Source organism: Aristolochia californica, unplaced genomic scaffold (assembly GCF_029961685.1).
Source record: "Aristolochia californica isolate CCGP_79_NKW_82.1479 unplaced genomic scaffold, dmAriCali1.0.hap1 SCAF_14, whole genome shotgun sequence".
Taxonomy (NCBI): Eukaryota; Viridiplantae; Streptophyta; class Magnoliopsida; order Piperales; family Aristolochiaceae; genus Aristolochia; species Aristolochia californica.
This window is the reverse complement of record NW_027181815.1, coordinates 8,589,482-8,606,247: the sequence shown is the minus strand read 5'-3', so window position 1 is coordinate 8,606,247 and position 16,766 is coordinate 8,589,482. Positions and strand designations below refer to the sequence as shown.

Below are 16,766 nucleotides of genomic sequence, written 5' to 3'. Positions count from 1 at the left end.
ATATTTTGTTAAATACAATATAGAGAAGACTCTAAGGTCGATAACAAAACACCAATTAATTAGAGATTTTGAGTTCAATTCTCAACAAAGTCATATTATTCTCATTCTCTCGAATGAAAACTCCTATATTTCATATAATTTACACTGATTCCCTTGTACTATTGAACGGTTAGACCCCAATAATACTATAAAATCTATTGCTTATACGAAACACCAAAAATTGATGGGGAAGTGGTTTTATATTGCCCTTGTTCAATTTTAAATTCTATGATTTAATCTACAAGAACTAGATTTGTAAAGAAGAAAAAAAGAGAGAAGAAGAAGGAAAAAATAAGAGAAGAAAAGGAAAAGAAGAAAGCTTGTGAGAGGCACTAGTTAGGGTCAAGATTAGGGTTTAGAGAAGAGCTCAATGATCCTCCTTCCCCTCACTATACTACTTATATAGATGGGCTTGAATGCCCTAGTGTATAAACAAGTAAGAAAATAACTCTCAACTTATAACTAATTACAACTTATGCTACACACTCTCTTAATTACATGATATGCCACTTGAAGATCTTCAACATTCAATGATTTTTATTTCTTTATATAAAATAGCTTATAAAGGGTTCACCTCCTGTTGTTTAAATTAAGATTTCCAAATGAATGTATTAAGGTCGGAAAAGGCATATTAGACACTTGTTATCATTAAAATGTCTTATCTAGGTCTTGGAAACTTTATTTTAAAGTAGGAAAATCAAATGACAATAGTTGCTTTGATAGAGAAAATGGTTACTTAACCATAAATCTTTTAAATCCTTAAAGTTGAAGACTCTAACTGAGATCTAGGAAGCATGCATTGATGAAAATGAAGCTTTAGTGAAAACAATTTGAAACAAAATGGGAGAAACTTATTATTGAAGAGAGTATAATTCGCATTGCGATAACGTTTTAACCTTTTAACCATAAATATTTGAGACTTTATGTGGAGAAGAAAAATGAATGAGAATACAAAATACAATAAATACAACTGGACTACCAAATTTTCTAGTTCGGTGACATTTGTCCCAACTCAAAATCCGATCTCATGTAAAATTTGATCACAAAGCTTATTTGTTATATTCGATTTTTTCCGAACAATTGTTTGATGTATTTACAATTCAACTACCATTGGACCCGATAGACCTACTTGAACCACAACAAGATGTTTCGCTTGTTCAATTTATTCTTTATCTATACAGATGGACTTAATGGTAATATCATGGTTGCAAAAATGAAGTAAACTTATTTACAAGCTTAATTTATTAACTAAGAAAGAAAGTGATTTTATTTTCTCTCAATTATTCTCGGCTACAAAATAACAGAAAATACCATTATTTTTTTTCACAGTCACGACTCACGCGCCTCCGCATCCCGTACGTGCCGTGTTCCGTGGGTTTTTTGCTAAAACATAGAAAATCATGGGTATTCTCGTAAAATGCAGAGAGGTCCGTGCCATTTTCGTAGATTTGGAGCATATTTACAATATGATGCTACCAGCCTAATTGCTCACAAAGCAAAAACCTCTCTCCTTGTGATCTTCCCACCCCTCTCACTTCGTTGTGGACATTCCCAACGGAGGTTTCTCAAATCTTATTCCGCTTCTCGAATTCTCTGTTGCAGATCTTTAGATACACAGTTTTTTAGGTTCGTACTCTGCCGATCTTCGTGTTCTTCGCTACTCGTCGCGCAGGGTTCCCTTTGGGGTTTCGTCCAGCAAAATGGTAGGGTTTATGTCGTTTTTGTTTCGTTAATTTTGTTGTTTTGCTTGAATTCCGCTTAGATCTGGTTTAAGTCCGCTGTCATTTGGCATACGGGTTCGGTACATGCTTCATTGGACTAAATTTACTTCTCGTGGTGCTCAAAACTGATTCTATTTCAGTTTCTGCTTATGATTATCTCAATAGAATTGACACGTACTTGTATTATTGCGAGATCTGTTATTTAAAGTGATCACTGATTTATCTTTTCCGTTGCGTAATTTGTTGCTTGTGTGCATTGTTGATGCAGCCGCTCAGACTTGAAATCAAGGTAATGTTCTGCTTCGGTTCCTACTTTATTATTAATTGTCATTTTTCCTTTAAGCATCTCTGACATCTTTCCCGTGATTATGCCAATATGAACTGTGGGATCAGAGAAAGTTTGCGCAAAGATCAGAAAGAGTCAAATCTGTAGATCTGCATCCTACGGAACCATGGTAATGTCAATTATGTTTCGCAAGTTTATTAATTTTGCATATTTGGACTTCTTCACTAATAATCTCTAGAATCATCAAAAGCAATCTTCGCGGTTACATATAACATATAACGGCAGCAGATCTCAAATTTTACCTTTTTCAATTGAAAGCGTCTTCCTTGAGGCAACATAGTCATATATGTCCACTTCAATGCAGAAAGTGGCAATGACTTCTGTTGATCCTGTGATGCTTCAGACTTGTTTCTTTATGCACTTAACTTTTGACCAGGAAATTTAATTTTTGAAAGTGACTTCTCCGCTCAATTTCTTTCTTCAGGATACTCGCAAGTCTTTATTCTGGGACAGTCTGCATATGGAACTATCAGTCACAGGTCAGGACTAAATTTTGGATCTTCAACTCTCTTATGTTCTTATTTACTGCAGAACTAGTTACGGAATCAGATAGTCAGGTTTAATCTGCTTTGCCAGGACTATGTTACTTCTCATGCCAAATTATGTGAAGTTGTCTTTGTTGAAGTGACTGATTTATCTTATTTTTATTTCAGACTATGGCTAAGTCTTTTGAGGTCACCGAATTACCAGGTATTGTTTTGGTTCACTCTTATTCGTGTACTGCTCCAGACACTACCGGCGAATAGTAGTATACATAGGTTTGAATGTCTTTCCATTTGGGGTGTGTGGCTGTGTCAAGGGAATTAAAGTTGATTGCTAAATTTTGATTCTTTTTGTCTTAATTCTGCAGTTCGTTCCGCAAAGTTCATAGCTCGCAAGCAGTGGATTGTGGCTGGAGCCGATGATATGTATATTCGTGTTTACAATTATAATACAATGGATAAGGTGAAAGTGTTTGAAGCACACACTGATTACATTAGGTGTGTAGCAGTGCACCCTACCCTTCCATATGTGTTGTCATCATCTGATGACATGACTATAAAGCTTTGGGATTGGGAAAAGGGTTGGATAAACACTCAGGTGTTTGAAGGCCACTCACATTATGTGATGCAAGTGACCTTTAATCCAAAAGACACCAACACTTTTGCAAGTGCCTCCCTTGATCGTACTATAAAGGTGGGTTCATTTTTGTCTGTTCTCTATTTGTTCGGCAAGCTTGATCTTCATTGTTTCGTAAATTTGATAAATTTTACAATGCAGATTTGGAATCTTGGATCTGTTGAACCAAATTTTACACTAGATGCCCATTTGAAAGGAGTGAATTGTGTTGATTACTACACAGGCGGTGATAGACCATATTTGATCACTGGTTCCGATGATCATACTGCTAAGGTGCTCCTGATTCTGAATCCCGAGTGCTCATTTCAGTTTGTTTAGTATCCATGTTTTTGCTCATACTCATTCTATTTTATTTTATCTTTTTGGGTAACAGGTGTGGGATTACCAAACCAGAAGCTGTGTCCAGACACTAGAAGGCCATACACACAATGTTTCTGCAGTCTGTTTCCATCCTGAATTACCTATTATAATAACAGGTTCAGAAGATGGAACTGTGCGCATTTGGCATGCTACAACTTATAGGTCAGATTTGATTTTTTGAGCTCCATTGAGATGATCACCACTGTTTCTGACTGGCTCAAAAGCATTTTAAGCTATGAATTTTATTGTCTTTCTACAAGAGCTGTCTTGCATCCCTCATGTGCAAGCTGTGGCTTCTGAAAGGAACGAGCTCATCATCATATTTGTATATTTTAGTAGTTTTATTGGTTATGTTTTTCATTACATTTTTGTATGTTTTGATAGTTTAATGAGATTGAAGTATTACATGTTTCATTTGAAAAAAATGGTATAGCATGTTTATTATTTTGTATGTCAAGTCTTTCTCTCTTTCTCTTTCTCCCCTCGGTTTTAACTTTCTTTTTTAACTTCATTGACATAGCTTCTTTGTGAAATGAAGCTGAAAGTTGTTTTTTTCTTACTTGGATTTCATCTTTGATTAGTTCAGAATGTAGAAAGATGGCCACAACATCATTTTTTAGCATGAATCTCTGGGAAATGGTCCACTGTGTTTTTTGGTCTTCTCCCTTAACTAGTTGATTTTGGCTGGCTTAATTCAAGTGGACCAGAAACACTAAGTTTTTGTTCACAAGCATAAAAAACTTAATTGGAAATTTTTAGGTTTCTGTTGTGCCCTTAGGGTTTACAAATTTCTGCATGTAGCTTCTAACTCTCTGAGGTGCTGTTGTCCGATTAGATATTGCATTTTTTACATAGCTGAAATTTAGTTGTTTCATATGACCCTGGTAACTTCTACAGAATCTGCAGAGAAATGAAATCACTAGATGCTTGTTTTAAAACTTTCAACTTCCTTATCTTCTGTACTCCAACACCTGATCATTTTTTGTGAATGCTATACATGACTTTTGTTGGGTGGGTGCTTACTTTTTTATCAGGTAAATTATTTGGAGTATCATGATTTGTTTAGAAAACGAGATGCATTATTTGTTGAGTAGTGATATTTTTTTAACCTTACCATTTACTTGGTTGAACATAGTTGTTCTGCATGATAGTTGTCTTTGCACAAATGAATAAAAATTATTTATTCTTAAAAAGCTTTATTTAATTTATTTTTGTTTTTTATTCCATCCATTTTTTTTGTTTCCTCTCTATGAGTTTGTTAATGTTGTATTATTTATCTTTTCGACATTAAGCCCATGATGTTGTCACATTTTATTTGTTTAAGAGCATGTGTGAAATTGTAGAAATAAATCATCTGGTTGGAGCTGACTTCCTTACTGAAATCATTTATCTACAGGCTTGAGAATACATTGAATTATGGTCTTGAGCGAGTTTGGGCTCTTGGGTATATGAAAGGTTCACGCAGGTAACTCTTTGAAACTTTTGTCTTTTGAAGGTAGTTAACAAATATTTTTTCAAAGGCAAGCTTCAGAAGTTTGATGGTGACGATGCATTTTTATGTTGAAAAGCCCATCTGTAATGTTTTGTGTTCATAAATAGGGTCTGTATTGGATATGATGAAGGCACCATTATGATAAAGATTGGTCGAGAAGAACCTGTAGCTAGTATGGACAGCAGTGGCAAAGTTATATGGGCCAGGCATAATGAAATTCAAACTGTTAATATTAGGACTGTGGGGGCTGATGTTGAGGTTTGGTTCTTAAACTTACTTTGACACGTCATGTTCTGCTCGTAGCATTTTGTGGTTATTGCTGCATTCTGCTTGTAGCTGATATGAGTTTTATGCTGTTATTCATGTCTCAGGTGGCTGATGGGGAAAGGTTGCCTTTGGCGGTGAGGGAGTTAGGGAACTGTGATCTTTATCCTCAAGTAAGTTCTTTAAATGTAAATGTCTGTGAGTTTATCTGACTTTTTAATGGTTTTCTGAATCCATGCCTGACTTTTGTGCATCACACACATTCCTCCTAATATTCTTTGGAACATTTTATTTTGTCTAACTTGAGTGGAACATTTTGTCCTGTGAACAAACTATAACAGTGAATCTGCTTATGTGCAATTGGGTTTCTCTCTTTTTTTCTTGCCTCAGTTTTTGTTCATTTATACGCTTCTGTTTTTCTTAGAACTTGCATATTTTTGTCCTTGTAATTCTTTAGGTTTCTCAAAGAGGATTGCTGAGAGAATATTTAGCATGCATTTGAGTATCTGGCCTTGTTCAAGTTCTTTTTATGTCTTAAAATACAGCAAATGTTCCATTTCAAGGAAAAAAGGCACAGCTGGTATTGCTGCTTGAACTAGTTTGACCCAGTTCTGGTTGGATGATTGGGTACATCACAGCTGAATAGCCAATTTGAAACTGAAGAACCTGGTGGTATTTGAAGATGAACAGTTTGACCCAGCTGAGTGAAATGACTTGGTTTTAACTTAGATAAGTAGAACGCATCAGATGTATGGTTCCTTTTCTCTTCAATGTCACATCATCATCATCAGGGCTTCTTCCAAACTACATTGGTGTCCGGTACACGGATCCTCCTATTTGTTCTATTTTAGAGCTAGCTCAATTAGTTTAAAGCCTTCTTCAATTATACCTATTGCCACATCATGATGATGGCATCTGGTTAGCTAGTTTGATCTGTTCTGGGCACTTTGTTGGTTATCTGACTGGGCATTAACATATCAAATTTAAATCTTTTACAAGTTCAATCCAAGTTGACCACCAGACCTTGGGAATGATAACAGTGTACCTGGATATTTTTGTTTGAGGATTTGGATCATTCTATTGGACAATATATGGCTGTCGAAGTACCTGGTCAGTGGTGTTTTTGATGAGCGACGATTTCTCATGATTTATTTTTTGATGAAAATGAGAAGATAGGATTCATTAAGAAAAAGCCTCACTAGGGAGAGGTTCGATCAAGGAATTACACTGATAGCAACCATAAAAAGCCAAAATATCAAGGTGGAGGCCTGATCTGAGAATGACTTGTTGCCAGTTAACGCCTTCCATGGCCAACGCAACAGCAATGCTGTTGTCACTTCTAGGGGTGTTTAACCATGTAATGTCTAATTTATTACATGTATCTTAATTTTCATCAAAATAAATCAGACACTGGCCTAGGGGAGCTTGCTCTCATGACCCAACTGGTTACTCTCAACTGAGTTTCCTTCTACAATGAGAAGGGTGGGGAAACGGTTGGCATAGAGCTGATGGCCTTGAAGCTGATAACTGTCTGAGATGTCTCACACTCAGTAAAGTTTCATTAAGTTCAGAAGTATTTGAAGTCAAGCAATTGTTCCTCTGGAAACAGTGCCAAATTAAAACTTTCACCTGGAAAAGGAGAACTTTCAAATTGCTCAACCATTTTCTGCAGTATAAATGCACAGTAGCCCAAGGGTTTATGAATTTCTATGTAAACAATTAACTGTGCCATTTTGTTGAACAAAAAATATGTAAAGTTTAGTAGAAGGAAAGATGTTAAATCATTTCCATGTTGTATCTTAACAACTCTGAAGGGCTCAAATTGTAGAAGTGTATTTTTTGGTGCAGTGTCAGGCTTCCTTGCTTTCTTTTTTCCTTTCTTTGTTCTCTGTAGTTTATTATCATGGGATATTAATCTCTCAATCCTGTTTTTGTACTTTCTCATTTTTTGAAGTTATTCATATATATATATATATATATATTTGGATTCAAATAATTGTTGATATTTTTATTTCGTTCTCAACTATTTTTTTTTTGCTTTCCCTTTAGTATTTCAAAGATATTGTTAACCTTCTTCAGGAAAAAAACTTTGTTCACTAGCTACTTTATTTTGTAAGAGATATATTCCTAATTGAAGGTTTGATGCTAGATCCTTTATTAGATGTAGCAAAAAAAACAAAAATGGATTTCTTTTGTGGGTTTTGTAATGTTGAAAAATTGGTATGGCACTGTTAAGACTTGTGTATGTGTAATAGTTACTTAAGTTTACATCTATTATTCACTAGCTAGATATCTTCATTTTCTGGTCTACTGTAGTGGAATGATCCTAGAAATATATAGTGGTTAGAGGTTGTTCTTATTGTGCTTCTCGTTTGTGTTTTCAGAGCTTAAAGCATAACCCGAATGGGAGGTTCGTTGTTGTGTGTGGTGATGGGGAATACATTATATATACAGCTCTGGCATGGAGAAATAGATCTTTTGGCTCTGCCTTAGAGTTTGTTTGGTCATCTGATGGAGAGTATGCAGTCAGAGAAAGTACATCAAGGGTTAAAATTTTCAGCAAAAATTTCCAGGTCTGGTTCTTCTCTCTGCTGATCTAGTTAGCATGGATTTTGCCTGAAACAATTTGTGACAAATGTCATTTTCCAAATTCATGTGGTTAGGTCTCTGTCTTTCTCCGTCTCTTTCCCTGTCTCTCTGCTGCTCTGTATCACTTTCTTGTTCTTGTTCTGCTCCTTCCCCTCCCTCTTGTGTGCTGATCATAGGTGAACACAACATCTTTCAGGAAAAGAAAAGTATTCGACCTACATTTTCTGCTGAACACATTTTTGGAGGAACCTTATTGGCTATGGGCTCAAATGATTTTATTTGCTTCTATGATTGGGCTGACTGCAGGCTGATTCGCCGCATTGATGTTAATGTCAAAGTGAGTTCTGGTTTCTATTTAGTAGCTACTTGGTTACTCAGTTTTCTTCTGTATAGATTTCAGTTAGCATTTGAAATATACTATGGTTTTGTGTTCTTTTTCAGAATCTCTATTGGGCTGATAGTGGTGATCTGGTCTGCATTGCTAGTGACACATCATTTTATATTCTGAAGTACAATGTAAGATTGCATACTGCATACTTTCTTTTGTCATAAGTCATTAATTTTAAGTCTCATAAAGTAACATACAGGTTATAGATTTCATCTGTAACTTATATAATGGGAGTTTTAAGTTTGTTGAATGACTGTTTTTGCAGAGAGACATTGTATCCTCTTATTTAGATAGTGGAAAGGTTGTGGATGAAGAAGGTGTTCAAGATGCCTTTGAACTTCTACATGAAACCAATGAGCGAGTGAGGACTGGAGTGTGGGTTGGAGATTGTTTTATTTACAATAATTCCTCTTGGCGACTTAACTACTGTGTTGGTGGGGAGGTATGGAATATATTTTAGCCTTTTGCTTATTAATCTATTTATGATCCATGTCTGGTTCTTATGTGTCCTATCTGTTTAGGTGACCACCATGTTCCATCTGGACCGTCCAATGTATTTGTTAGGCTATCTCGCAAGTCAAAGCAAGGTGTACCTAATTGACAAAGAATTCAAGTGAGTGCGGTATAAAAGCCAGAATCTGAATACAGTGGCATTTTTTTTGTTGATTGTGTTACTAATGCTCTTATTTAATCCAGTGTCATGGGATACACATTACTTCTGAGTTTGATCGAGTACAAAACCCTTGTAATGCGTGGAGATCTCGAACGTGCTAATGAAAATTTGCCTTCAATTCCAAAGGAGCATCATAATAGGTACTTCATGTTTATGAGTTGCTAAAATGTCTTGTGGTAGCTGATGATCTTTCCTGTACAATTAAATGCTATTAAGTTCACTATTTCCAAAAAAAAAAAGTTCACAAAACTGGTAACAGTAGTATGAAGATGGCTCTGGTCCTAATTTTATTTGCATTTTCACTTAGTTATGTGTTAGTGGCTTTATGAATTTTGATTTTGCTAGGGGCCTTGTTGTTTGGGTAAAGCTTTTGCTTGACCTTTATCACAAGCTTACTTCTGTCCTCCAAAATTTTGAAGCAAGGAATCTATCTTTAAATCAGGCAAGATGTGATTGGAATGTTGAGGAACAGAAAATGACACAGTTTCCCCTTAGTTTTAGTCTATGAAATAATCAGGGAGCTTCCTCTTAGAGCCACTTCAAATTGTTATGTTGCTTTTGAAAAGTTTCTATCCACGGTAAAGTTTGCTTTAGCTGCCTCATAAAAGCTGAGTGTCTGTTACTTGATTAGAACAAAACGACAAGAATAAAATCGTCAGTGAGTGGCCTTCATGATGTACTAGTGTGCTGCATTGGTGAAACACGCTATGGCCAGCTTGTTCCTAGACTTAGTGATTTCTAGCAAGATTCTGTTCATTTCTAGAGGGTAAAGAGGCTGGATTCGAGTTCAGCCTATGTTGGATGCCCATATTATTTTTTTTCGTTAGAAAAGCCACTCTATTATAAGAATGCCATTTACTTCTTATCTTTACAACAATGCCATTATTACCATTTTATCATTAGAAGTTGATAAAAAAATCTCAAATGAATAATAAATCAAATTTTAAGTCATTCAATTCAAATTTGATGGTTAAACTAAAAATAAGTTGTACCTAGCTTAGATGGAATTGTTTTTTTTTACTATCTTCGTAAGTTTTACTTGTTCAAATCAGGTCAGGAAAATGTTTGTGGGGCTTTTAGCAGATAATATATTTTTTTAATATTGTTGCATGTAGCATTTTTATTCAACTCTTTACTTTGTGGGGCTTTTAGCTTAAATGCATCAACCTGCAATGTTAGTGCCCACTTTTATTGTGCTTTGAGTAAAAGAACTAGGAAAAGAAACAAAGATAATGATAAAGAAGGTAGGAGGGCCAATAACAAAATTTAAAGCCCCTCATGGTGGGTTCACAAGCCATTGGCTTGATTCACTCTGGCGCTTCTGCCTCTCATCTTCCTTTGAATAGAAAAAGGAAGAGCCAATTTCCTCTCTTCCTCTAGGATTTAATTCAGACTATTCATAATTAGTGAATGGATATCCTTGTCACATCTTCTGTTCGTTTTTTATGGAATCATTTAAAAAAAACTAGTGAATTTTATTGTGGATCGTGTATTCTAGATGACCGCACATTTTTTGTTTGTTTGTTGAGACATCTGCAGACCTTTTATTTTGTAATCTCTTATACCATCTTTTTCACGCCTATCATAGACCATCTGTATTTCAATTTTGATAAAGCGATTTGAGCTTCTAATTCAACACTTTTGCTTGGCAGTGTGGCTCACTTCTTGGAGTCTCGTGGTATGCTGGAAGATGCACTTGAAGTAGCCACAGATCCTAATTACAGATTTGATCTAGCTATACAGCTTGGCAGACTAGAAGTTGCGAAGGTGTGTTTCCATTATTCTGAATTTGGATGCATTACTATAGAGAGAAAAAAAAAAAAAAACTGAGATGTAACACCTTATCTGCTTGCAGGGAATTGCTGTGGAAATTCAAAGTGAGTCAAAATGGAAGCAACTGGGAGAGCTGGCAATGTCAACTGGGAAGGTATTGACACCCTACATCTGGCTTTCCATCACAATATCTGGTAGCATTTATTTATAACTGTTGTAAATAATTTGATGTGATTAGTCATTATAAAAACAAGTGTCAGTGAAGTGAGTCCTCTTTGATTAGGAGGCTCTGTTACTTGTGTATGAAGTCCCCTTTGAGGTTCTATATGCTACTTTCTGTGATGATAAATGGTGAATCGGTGATTTTGAACTGTCAAATTTCATTTAAGCGGTACCTGAAATGCCATTTAACAAAAATAGATAGAAGATATCTGGCAGTATGTTGACCTTGGATGTATGTTTCTGATGCAGTTAGAAATGGCCGAGGAGTGTTTAGTTCATGCAGTGGATTTGAGTGGTTTATTGCTCTTGTACTCTGCTCTTGGAGATGCTGAAGGAATATCCCGACTTGCATCTCAAGCCAAAGAGCAAGGGAAGAACAACGTGGCTTTCCTCTGTCTATTCATGCTTGGAAAATTAGAGGAGTGTCTCCAGTTATTGGTGGAGAGGTAAGTAGAACAATTTCATTTTAGAGACTACACTCAGTAATGTTAAAACTTGATCTTTGGATGCTTAATAACCACTTTCAGTCTCCAGTTATTCGTGGAGAGGTAAGTAGAGCAATTTCATTTAAGGGACTACACTCAGCAATGTTAAAACTTGATCTTTGGATGCTTAATAACTACTTTCAACAAGGCTATAACATTTTATTTGCTTTTCAGTAATCGGATACCTGAAGCTGCTTTAATGGCACGATCCTATCTTCCAAGCAAAGTTTCTGAGATTGTGGAAATTTGGAGAAATGACCTGAATAAGGTTCCAAGTCAAGCTTTTGCTTTCATATCTCTCTGTTTGTTTATTTGGGTAGAAGATGGATTTGTTTGGTCGTATAATGTTTGCTGAATTGTAGTTTCTGTATTGGTCTTTATGTATAAGGAAGTTTGTAGAGGAAGGTTGGTCTTTATGTGTAAGGAGTTTGGTCTTTCTCTTTAACTGCCTATAACTGTGCTAGCTTCTTTTTACTTTGTAGAGAAAATAGTTATAGCTCTTCAACTTACATCTTGTCATTTCCTTTTGCTGTTAGGTTAACCAAAAAGCTGCCGAGTCCTTGGCAGATCCGGAGGAATACCCTAATCTGTTTGAGGATTGGCAGGTTGCCCTTGGGGTTGAATCCAAACTTTCTGAGACGAGGTAACTTTTGTGGACCATTCTCCTTTTCTACGATCAGATATTTGTTATTTGGATATGTAAATCAATAAAGGGCACAATCCTTTTTTTTCCATCTTTTGTATGTGTACATAAATAACTGCCTATTGATGTCTCAAAATCTATTTGGCTATCTTTTCCTCAGAATTCTGTGATTCGGTTGGTTTTGAGAGGCCTTCCCTTTACTTGCTCTATCAGAGCTAACATCAGATTCTGGCTTGATGTTTGGGTGTGATGGTCATCAGTATGAGTCAATTTGTTGATTTTTAGTGTTGATCAGTCTACTTGCAACAGGGGAAACTATCCTTCTGCTGAGGACTATTTGAGATACGCTGAGAGGTCAAGTATCGATCTTGTAGAGGCATTCAAAAGAATGCAAATCGAACATGAGGAAGGAGTACCACTTGAAAATGGGGATTCTGTTCTTGAGGTATGCTGTGCTCGAGCTATAATCTCTTTTGCTATGAATTTAATTCAGGGGTTTGTCTGTGTATTTCTGATTCATGACAGGGAAGAAGAAAAGAGTGTTTTTGCATGCGTTTATCACTTACCACCTGGTTGCAGCGTTGAATAATTGCCTTTGTTAGTTTTTCTTGCTGTTGCTAGGGGAGGACAATCATCGAGTGACATTCTTTTTGGATAAAATTTTTTATATGTGCTGTCTGGGGGATTTTTTTTTCTTAAGTGAAACACCATTATTAAGCTTTCATGGCTTGAGAAGCTGGTTCTGAACATTTTGGCATGACTATCTTCTTACATAATCTGCATATGTCTTGTTCAGTACCAGATATGGATTTTGATGCTAAGAGCCTGACAGTAAAAATGGTTATCTTGCTAAGTTTGTAGCATGCATTTGTTATTTAAAATAAATATTGGCTGCTTTGTTTTAATTTTAGGAAGGTTTATTGGTATTATGTTCTCTTCTTTATTGAACATGCACCCCTATAGTTACTTTGACAGCTAGATTCTTGTGGACATCAGGATGTAGAAGGGATAGAAGAGAATGGAGAAGAAGAGGGCATTGAGGTGGATGAGGCTGATGGTTCTACTGATGGTGCTGTCCTTGTTAATGGCAGTGAGGCTGATGAAGAGTGGGGTACGAATAATGCAGGAACCCCGTCAGCATAAAAGCAATTGGTTGGGCAAGTGTAAAAATCCAAAATTTTCTCCGGTGATTTATTGTTTTTTCTCTAAAATAATCAATTTTTTCAACCACTTTTTTCTTGTTATTGTTATTTTTCTAATAATTACCTAACATTGGTGAAATTGCTCTTGCCTTACATATAACATAAAAATTTAGTGGTATTGTTAGGGAGAAAAACATTTTTGGCAGTTATGTCATTGCTCTGGCTGATGGTGCATTTGCTTGTTACTACAAGATACAGAATTGTTGCACCAAATCCAATTTCAGTGGGTGGGGATGCAAATGATTTGTTTGTCTGCCAAGTTAGGCACTCTTATCGATATTATTTTTTATTATAAATAATATTACTTTTCGTTTTACATAAAACAACGTATATGAAATTTCAAACCCGTTACCATCTTTCTCTGTGTATGTCATGATGCCTATTTTGGTGTTTGCAAAGGTTCCATTTTGTGGTTGCATGTTCATTAAGAGGTATTGTTAGTTTATCAACATGGGCCTATCAAATTATTGTTATTTTGCTACGTAAAAATTAGGCTCTTTTCTGGTTTGAGAAGAAGTAAGTGAAAAGAAAGAGTGTGATTAGCTTTTGAAAACTATCTTTTCCCTTAAAGAACTCCCACTCAGGGCCCCACAATGATTACCATAGAAAGTAGGTTTTGATTTCAATATCAAGGACAGTGATGTTGATATTCAGTCATTTTTTGCCGGTAGCTTGTTGCCTTAATGTATTCAAATGTAATTTGTGTCACATATGAAGCTATAATAAAAGATTTAAATGGTAGGTTTAGGTATCTTAATTTTTCATTATGTGTGTCATGGTAATCTGAATTACAGAAGGAATCTGACTCTCTTTTTGCTTTTTTTTTAATGCATTTCAGTTCTTACACCACAAGAGTAGGTGGTCCTAGCAGCGCAACCCTTATCAGCATTCATACAGGTAATGTTTATAACCTCTTTAACAAAAATGGACTTGTTGACGTAGCCATGTATGCCGTTGGTGCATTTCTTTCTTTTGTAATTATGCCATTCTTCTATACCTTCCAGATGCTTGGGGGAATATATGCACCGTTTCTTTTTCATGTGTGGAGCGAGAGATGTCGAAAGCACCGATTATTTTGGTGAATTCGGTCATCCACCCCTATGTTGGTCCCTGTATTAACTGGCGAAGAACATTTAGATACTCTTTTGCCTTTTTACTTTTCTGTGGTTCCCAGTTGGTACAAGGATCAGAGTTTCTTCTCTTTCCAGGTTGTCGGAGGACTAAACACAGGAAGAAACCAGTGACCGGTTTTGCATTAGGGAATTTTGTTTGTTATGCTCGACAGGACATCAGCTACTTTGACATTTGATTGCTTTCATATAATTCCTTTTATATCTTTTTTACTTCTTATTTTTTATGTTTTCCTTCTGTGTTGGTTCATTGTAACATCCTAGTTGGAAGGAAGATGTCGGCCCAGCATTTTTTTCCATCCTTTTCTCGTTATAGAAATGAATAAATTAGTTGCGCAGCTGCCTTTTCTTGGTTCACTTTCGGTTTTGATGGATAGTGCGGATGCAAAGTGCTATCTTCAATCATTTGACTGGCATGATTTCCGCCATATTAAAAGGACGAGAGCTAAAATAACATAAAATAACGAACCATCTCTGCATAATATGCAAGAATTATTGTTTGTTTATGACGACCATTTAAAAAAATTAGAGCAGTTGAAACTACATAGTAGTGTATGAGCTGGAAGCATCTAGTTTTGGTGCTGCTGCAGGCGGAGACTCTAAATTCCGATTCCAAAGGATGGAACTGATCAGCCTCGGCATGCGCTATTTTTATTCCATCCATTACGCTGCAGTAAGTACCCCCATACCTCTCAATAATGGATATGTTAGACACGTGCCCACCAAATTCGAAAAAAAAATATTCCAAATGGTAATCGTTGTATTTGGACCACTAAAACCTAATTTGGCCGTGAATATTTTAGTGGGTTCACATGGCTCCTACCAGCAAGTGATCTCCTTTTTATTTTTATTATTTTAATAATACATTCGCGAGTGTTCACACCAACAAGTTTTAACCTTTTCGTAAATCAGGTCCATTTCAAGGTTTGAATGGATGGTACTCGTAACACAGTGAAAAGAGTCGTGATTAGGTTGTTTCAGGAGTAAGCGTTCACATATAACTAAAAAAAACACACGTCAAAAGTACTTAGAAATCGGTTGGAAATACTGAAGGGACATCTTCGGGCACCGATCTGGCAAAGTGATGGAAGGACCCATGTGGTGGAATGCCGCGTCAAGGACGAAAGATGTGGACAGCGAGTGAAAGTTGCAGGGACCCAGCAACGGCTACTATCTCTCTCTCTCCTCTCCATCGAGTCTCGACCGACGGGAATACGCAAAGCACAGGCAAAGCCTCTTAAATCACGGTGGTTGCCCGAGATTTCCGTGGCGGGTCACCCCATTTATTAACATAAAAAGGCAAGGTTACTGCAACTGGACGTACTCTCTTAAACTTTCCTTTAAATTCTACTTTTCGATCCCGTCTCAAGTTGTACTCACCGTAACCAAGAATTTACATGGTATTTTATGAGCGTTACTCACGGGACCATGCGGCCATCCCTGTTACCAGTTTGACGCCTCCGTTTTCTTCCATTTTTAACAATGGTAAAACCCCAACTCTTAATTGAAAGATAAATATACAGTTCCGTGACTCTTAAATACTACCATTTTGCCGTCTTGAACGAGTAAATGATCGTTAAATACAATTTGTTCCGCAGAAGAAAAGTTCAAAAGTCCGTAATCCTTTCGTCCTAACTCCCCCTCGTCGTTACTCGTTCGCATCTACGGAAAAGAGATTCCGGGAATGTCCCTTCTCCCGCAAATTCAAGAGATCGTCCGTCGTCGGCGAAAGGCCCAATATCCTTCTTCTTTAATTCTCCTTTTTAAAGAATTACGGATAGGCCAGGGTCCAAGCACATGAGGAGAGCAGGAGCCGGTTCTCTCATTACTCGCCACGTGGCAAATCCGATGTAACGGCTTTGCGCGTTGCGTGGTCAACCAGGCCCAGGGTCCCACCCAGCCGAGCCTTCTTTCTGTCCCGTAGCGGCGCCCGGCGCGGTTCGGTTCCTGATTCCTAGTTAATACACGCCACCCAGTCTTGACACCTTCCTCTGGCGCTAATTCTTCGCCACGTGGAGAATCCAGCTGCGAGCCTGCTGTCCTTTTGTCATCGTTCGTTTGGTGGCGGCCTACGTGGCGTCCCGCGGGTCCCGCTGCGCGCATCCGACGGTCCGGATAGTTCGGCGCACATGCGGCTCATGATTAGTTAGATTCATACACGCATCATGGTGGAAGACAGCGTGAAGCCGGGGCGAGACGACGCATCCGTTATCAGCCTTCAAAGGAGACCAAAACTTTAATTAATTATATCTTTTCGATAATAAAAATAAAAAGAGAGACTTAAAAGCGCGTGGGAATTGTGGAAAAGATAGGGGTAGAA

General features: G+C 36.9%; 1 protein-coding gene across 8 annotated transcripts; it reads left to right on the top strand.

Annotated features, from left to right (window-relative positions):
- The first annotated feature begins 1,540 nt into the window (after nt 1-1,540).
- On the top strand, nt 1,541-14,803 carry LOC137950538 (coatomer subunit beta'-1-like). 8 transcript variants are annotated; one of them, XR_011111962.1, is made up of 26 exons: nt 1,541-1,742; nt 2,029-2,049; nt 2,154-2,215; nt 2,531-2,585; nt 2,760-2,796; nt 2,957-3,282; nt 3,367-3,498; nt 3,599-3,747; nt 4,982-5,050; nt 5,185-5,335; nt 5,449-5,514; nt 7,726-7,914; nt 8,127-8,267; nt 8,372-8,446; nt 8,584-8,760; nt 8,840-8,931; nt 9,015-9,131; nt 10,644-10,758; nt 10,847-10,918; nt 11,236-11,432; nt 11,646-11,739; nt 12,008-12,114; nt 12,424-12,559; nt 13,111-13,271; nt 14,155-14,213; nt 14,525-14,803. XR_011111962.1 is itself a non-coding variant. In XM_068797070.1 (26 exons), exons 1-25 carry the CDS (start codon nt 1,740-1,742, stop codon nt 14,172-14,174), a joined length of 2,718 nt encoding a protein of 905 aa, XP_068653171.1. In that variant the 5' UTR covers nt 1,541-1,739; the 3' UTR covers nt 14,175-14,213; nt 14,525-14,803. The 8 variants fall into 8 exon arrangements, 2 of the variants coding, with proteins under 2 accessions (XP_068653171.1, XP_068653170.1); XR_011111959.1 differs by having other exon boundaries at nt 14,321-14,803; XR_011111961.1 differs by having other exon boundaries at nt 13,111-13,277.
- Nucleotides 14,804-16,766: the final 1,963 nt, after the last annotated feature.

Coding starts and splice junctions, on each gene's coding strand:
- LOC137950538 (XM_068797070.1), top strand. Junction 5,051..5,184: donor TATATGAAAGGTTCACGCAG/GTAACTCTTTGA, acceptor GTTCATAAATAG/GGTCTGTATTGGATATGATG. Junction 5,515..7,725: donor ACTGTGATCTTTATCCTCAA/GTAAGTTCTTTA, acceptor TTGTGTTTTCAG/AGCTTAAAGCATAACCCGAA.